This window comes from Trachypithecus francoisi, unplaced genomic scaffold, assembly GCF_009764315.1.
Source record: "Trachypithecus francoisi isolate TF-2019V2 unplaced genomic scaffold, Tfra_2.0 Lachesis_group16, whole genome shotgun sequence".
Taxonomy (NCBI): Eukaryota; Metazoa; Chordata; class Mammalia; order Primates; family Cercopithecidae; genus Trachypithecus; species Trachypithecus francoisi.
Genome location: NW_022681461.1, coordinates 87,441,507 through 87,447,506, shown reverse-complemented (window position 1 = coordinate 87,447,506; position 6,000 = coordinate 87,441,507). Strand labels below are relative to the sequence as shown.

At 50.0% G+C, this 6,000-nt stretch overlaps 1 protein-coding gene across 5 annotated transcripts in view; it reads left to right on the top strand.

Moving 5' to 3' along the window:
• Positions 1-1,563: 1,563 nt before the first annotated feature.
• COL15A1 (collagen type XV alpha 1 chain) overlaps positions 1,564-6,000 on the top strand; it is a 131,075-nt gene continuing 126,638 nt past the window's right edge. For 3 of the 5 annotated variants that reach the window (XR_004443649.1, XM_033237990.1, XM_033237988.1), the window contains exons 1-2: positions 3,430-3,919; positions 4,009-4,097. Coding sequence is in view for 3 of the 5 variants with exons in the window: in XM_033237990.1 (XP_033093881.1) it covers positions 3,909-3,919; positions 4,009-4,097 (100 nt within the window). In the remaining 2 variants the exon portion in view is untranslated. The other 2 variants (XM_033237989.1, XM_033237991.1) reach the window with 2 other exon arrangements.

The following is a 6,000-nucleotide window of genomic DNA, read 5'->3' as shown; positions in this document are numbered from 1 at the left end:
ATCAGGGACATTGGGTAGATTATGGGAAAATGGAACAGCCTATTAATTTAGTTGAGTCCTGCAAGAGTTGGGACATAAGATCCCCAGTCTTCATACATCCCAGTCTCACAGATTACACTGAACGGTGGTAAACAATTTAGATCAGCTTGGATATGACACGAAGCTTCCTCTTGGCTATTTCTACAACTTAACATTGAATGGAAGGAAATCACTTAAGCCCTAAAAACACGGTCTGGCAGGAGGTAAAATGTCTTGCTTGGCTTCCTGCCCCATCCCTCCCACACCCACAGCTGGGATCATTTGGCCCCCACTTCAGCTCCCAGGCCCAAGACCCTCCCTGTTCTTCATCTGTCTGAGTTCAGGGACAAGCTGCAAACTGAGAGCCCTTCTTGAATATGAACATGGTCTGGCTCCCCAGGAGAAATAGGTGCAAAATCAACAACCTTAACATGAGTCTATTTCCAGTCATTTGTAGAGGAGAGGTGTGCTTTGGGGAACTTCATTTGTAGATTCCAGCGAACTGGGTATTATCAGTTACACAGAACCAACAAAATATGATATGTGCACATAGGACTTCTCTGCAAGAGTAGTAAAGGAATCTGTTGCCTTATGCATATGTATCTTGGACTGATATATTGGATCACAATCAAGCCTTCACCCTTCAGGTTGTATATGTAACTGAGCAGGTCAGGTTTGTTTCATAGCACCTTCATTTTCATTTTTTTCAATGTACACACTTTATTTGTATATTAAACATGTAGAAATATGCTCTTCCCCGTCTTTCTTTAAACATGGTCTTCTCCCTATATATCTTCTGTGTACCCATTTTTAATGGGAACATGAACATTCAACCTATTCCATTTTTTCTTATATGCAAAGGCAGAGTGCAGCTGTAATAAGGGGCAACTGATTCTTAGCTTTGGTTTTGGGGACAATAGGCGGTGGTGGGAACTATGGCAAACTGGGCAGTACTGCCTTAGCTGAAGGCAGCAGCCTCTATTCAATGCCAATCAATTGTTGGCACAGAGAATGCAGGCCCTATGTCGCCAGGTTTTCCAAAATTTCAAAAAGAATCCAGAAGTCTCAATTTTAATGTGCAATTTTCTAATTATCAAATATTGCTAGCTAATTTAATCTAGAGGTTGACACCCAGCAGACCGGATAAAACATATCTATGGGCAAAGTGGAACGCTGGGCATGGTGGCTTATGCCTTTAATCCCAGCACTTTAGGAGGCTGAGGTGGGTGGATCAATTTGAGGTCAGGAGTTTGAGACCAGCCTGGCCAACATGGTGAAACCCTGTCTCTACTAAAAATACAAAAATTAGCTGAGCGTGGTGATGGGCACCTATAGTCCCAGCTACTCGGAAGGCTAAGGAGAAGAATCACTTGAACCCAGGAGACAGAGGTTGTGGTGAGCTGCCATGGTGCCATTGCACTCCATCCTAGGTGACAGAGTGACACTCTGTCTCAAACAAAAACAACAAAACAAAATTGAGCCCATGGCTGCCAGTTCACAATCTCTGGTTTTAAAAGTGTCAAACAGAACCCTAGATCTACTATGTAGCCATAACTGATGTGGTTTTTCTAAGCAGTATAGAAATATAGTTCTAAGAAAGTTAATTATATTCCTAGTTAATGTGGTACTTTACAAACAATAGAGAACTATAGAATTATGAAAGCAAATTCCCTATGGTTAGTGAATCATAATAAAATAAGGTTAGGCCCATCACAGAGCGGCTGCAAGTGGGAGAGAATTTACATTCACAGGGAATGTGAACAGATTAGGAAAGAGGCCTCAAGTGGACAATTTTGTTGGGATGCACTTTGCCTTATGTGTTAGCTCCACATGGGGCCAACCTGGTTCTCGAGCTGCTTTGGCTACTGGAGACTCAATCCCTTAAGAGGTTCATCTAGGGTCCTCCCTCCGTCTTACCAGTTGTCCCCCCCCACAGGCTGCAGTCCCAGTGAGAAGAATATCCACAACCTCTAATAATAGAAGCCAAAATCCAATGGACAGAAAGCACTGTGGTTTACCAGTAGGTGGTCCCAACAAGGGGCTCACAGCCACCATTCAAATCAAGGTAGTTGTGTCCATTATACAGGTGGAGAAATTAAAAAATCAGACCAAGGGCAAGATTTGCCCAACTTCACCCTGCAGCCAGGGCCAGCATTGGACTGGAACCCAGACTCCTGATCTCCAAGCCTGCCATCCCTCCTCTGAGCCCTCACCACCCAGGCTGGCATGAACCCTTTCATGTCCGAGTGCTCTGTGTCTCCCTGTGATTTTGCTCTTGAGGGTAGAGAGTGAGTCTGATCCTCTTGCTTACCGGCAGGCAGCATGGCTGAGTGGTGAGGAGCATGGGTGTTGCATCTGCCATGCTTTAGCCTTGGAATGTTTTGAACCTCAGATTTCTTGTCTATGAAATGGGGATCACAACAGTACCACCTTTCCATGGCTGTTGTGGGTATTAAATGAGATAACACAGCTAAAGCATTTAGCACAGGGCTTGGGACATAATCCACACCAAGTGAGCATTAGTTGCTATCTCCATTCCCATGCCATCTTCTCTGCAAGGCTAACTCACTTGGCAAGAGGTGGCCGGTCCTCTAGAGAGTGGAACTGAATGAAACACAGGAACTGACCACAGAGCCACGGCCCACTGTGGCTACTTGGTGTGTCAGGAAGAGAGGTAGGTTCCTAGCGTTTCCATGGCTTCAGAGCTGTCCAGGTCTCTGCTAACTTCAGCGGTGCCTCTTCTCACCCAAAGATCTCACACTATGTGCCGGGTGGTAATCTTAATAATAAAAAGCGACCATTGAGATCACTTTTACCTAGTGCCTTGCGACAAGCTCTGAACAAATGGGTTAGTCTGCCCTGCACCTCCTCACTCCCACTGAGGGCTTTTGGAGGCTGAGCCTGGTTCATGACCCCCATATCTCATCACAGGGCCTGCTGTGATGCCTCATCCAAGACTGTGCTCCTTCATTCATCCAGCGTTTATTGGCGTCTCCTACTACCTGAGCTATTTTAGGCAAGGAACAAAGCAAAGATAAGCCCTCCTGGAGTTCACATTCTGATGAAGGGAGCAGGCAAGGTATAGACAGGGAGGAAAGCACTGGAATCCAGTACATTAAAAACTTTTATTAGGACTATCTCTGCTGCGGTTAGTTGTATGTATCACTTATGGCCCCAGGCAGGTCCATTCCTGGGCATTCAAGTCGGTCCATGTGTCAGGCGTGCAGGGTGGGTCACAGCAGCTAGGAGCTCAGTGCAGCTTGGGACTTTGGGACATTCGCTCCACCTCTCTGAGCCTGTCTCCTTGCCCATCATATAAGGAAATCACTGATTCCAGCCTCCCTGGGCTGTGGAGAGGATTCCCTCGGCGGCTGTGAAAGAGTGCTTTCTCTGCGGGTCAGTCCCTACAGGACAGACTTAAGGGCTGGAGGGAGCCGCATCCCGCTTGCCCCAACGAACGCGGACGCGGGGCTTTCCTCGCAGGTTACATAAGGCAGTCACGGTTGGAGGCAGCAGAGGGGAGCGCACGTCCCTCGAGGGGGAAAGGGGCGTGGGGAGGCAGCCCGGGAGGCCAGTAGCCCCGGGAAGTGGGGAGGCAGCCAGGGAGGCCAGTGGCCCGGGGGCGTGAGCGCGCCGCCGCTGCCCGAGGTGGGGCGCAGCGCGCGGGGGAGCGCAGGGTGCGGCGGAGTCGGGTTTCAGAGCGCGGGTGACTCAGGGCGCGGGCCGGGAGCCGGGATTCTGCCCGCCGCCGCCGCTGCCGAGCGCCGCCTTTGTTCCCGGCAGGAAGGGTGAGCGCGGCGGCCAGCGCTCAGCGCCCCTTCGTCCTCCACTGAGCTCCAACGCTGTGCTCGACTCGCCGCGCGCCTTCCGGGGCTCTGCAGACCCGCGAGATGGCACCAAGGTAAGACCCGCTTCTCTGCTTCCTCGGGTCCCGGGCCCCTCCAAACCTCTTGCCCGCCTCACCTTTTCTCCCTCGGACACTTCTTGCAGGAGGAACAACGGGCAGTGCTGGTGTCTGCTGATGCTGCTCTCGGTCTCCACGCCCCTCCCTGCCGTCACCCAGACCCGCGCTGCGACAGGTAAGCGACCCGGCCTGAGGGTGGCACCGGTTGCCCCCGCGCCCGTGGGGGAAGCTGGTTTTGGCGGCGGACGCGGCTGCGATGCGCGCCTCATTCCTGGACATAAAAGGGAGTCCTCGCTACTCTGTGCGCACTGGCGGTCCCGCGGGCGGCTACCTCCTGGCAGTGCAGGGATTATAGCTGTGAATGGGATCCCTGGGCAACTGGGGCGGGTAGAGTGCTGTCTGAGCACCCGAGATGTCTGAGCTGGGCGCAGAGCCTCCAATCTTAGGCAGAGAGGGACTTTGGAAACAGCGCCAGCGCCAACAGCCTCAGCGCACCCAACGCCAGCGCTTAGGTTGTGCGCGCTGGTTGGCTTCTGGTAAGGGCAGGTCTGGTGCCTCTCCGCACACAGGTGCGAAGCATGAACACCAGCAGGGACATCTGGGGCTTTTGCTGCGCAAGAAATAACGGAACTGAATTGCTCGGACGCCTAACCCAGCTTTGAGTTACCTAAGCGGTCACGTCTATCATGGGCAGTGGCTCCACCGGTGATGGAAAGAGCTGTGGCCTGGGAGCCAGTGATCTGATCCCTTCTGTTCTCCGGACCTCAGTTTCTCCAGCAGAACTCAGGCGGTTGGCTGAATAGTAAGATCTAAGTTAAAGTAGACCTAAGTTAAAATGGGCCTCAGTTAAGGTCAGACTGTCTGGGTTTGAATTGTGGCTGGCTGGGTGATCTTGGGCAATGGATTTCATCGCTCTGTGCCTCAGTTTCCCCATCTGAAAAAGGCGAATAATTAGACCATTTTACCTTCCTAGAAATGCTGTGAAGATTAGATAAACTAGAAATAATGTGCTTTCCATGATTCCGGTACATACTAGGCACAAAATAAGTGGTAGAAATTACTGCTTGATTCTTGCGGTAACTATGTGTTGGAAAGCAATGCAGGTATTTTTATTTTTATTTTAGGTTCAGGAGGTGGTCACGTGTGGTTTTTTACAAGGGTATATTGCATGGTGCTGAGATTTGGGCTTCTATTAATCCCATCACAATGCAGGTATTTCTATAACACTGAGGTTGAGACAAGCTTAGAAAGTGGCCAGTCCAAATCCAGGACTTGAATCCAGGTCTGCAGGCTCTTGCCCTTGCTCAGTTCTTTCTCTGTGCATTTTTGCAGAAGAGCCATGATTTCTGTAGCTTCTGACCCCTTCTCTTTGAATCTGGAGGATTAGTACACAGCCTCAATTTAATAAGGGAGAGAAAGTCTAGGAAGCAACCTGCAGTCAGCCCAAAGGAAACGGGATTGAGAAGGTGGCCTTGGTTAACTCTTTGTTTGCCTGAAGAAGCCCAAGACAGCCCATTGTCTCCTGGGCAACAACACCCAAATCCGATGATAGCTTTTCCTGCCAGAGCGTCCAGCCTGGCATTTATTGCAGATCAAAGGGCAGCTGGGGTATAGTTTTAGCTTCTCAGCCCCATGGCTCATGTCAGAAAGTTGCAATTTTGCATATGATATAGGGCCATGCCAACTCAGTGGCAGAGGCCAGCTTTGGGTTCCATGGTCTTTTGTGAACTTTGCTGCAACTTCCAGTTTCCCAAAAGGAAGAGGGATCTGGGGATAGGAACTTTGGTGTTTTTTTCTCCTCCCGTGTGTGTCTCTAGGATCCCTCAGTGTCAGGGCTGTTGTTTCTAACACGAAGGAAGTCCTATTCCCATTTATAACATAAAAAGGGAGGCCCAGCAAATCTTCAGGAGCTGAGAAGGGTCTAGGGAGAGCCATTTGCAGCTGATGGGTTTTCAGGGCCCCTTTGGGGATATGAAACTGTTCCTAAAAATGTAAACTGTCCTCCTGCAAACTGAATTTTTAATGCAACTTAATATTGCTGATACTTATAAAACACTTTGTGTGTCCAGGTGGAGGTG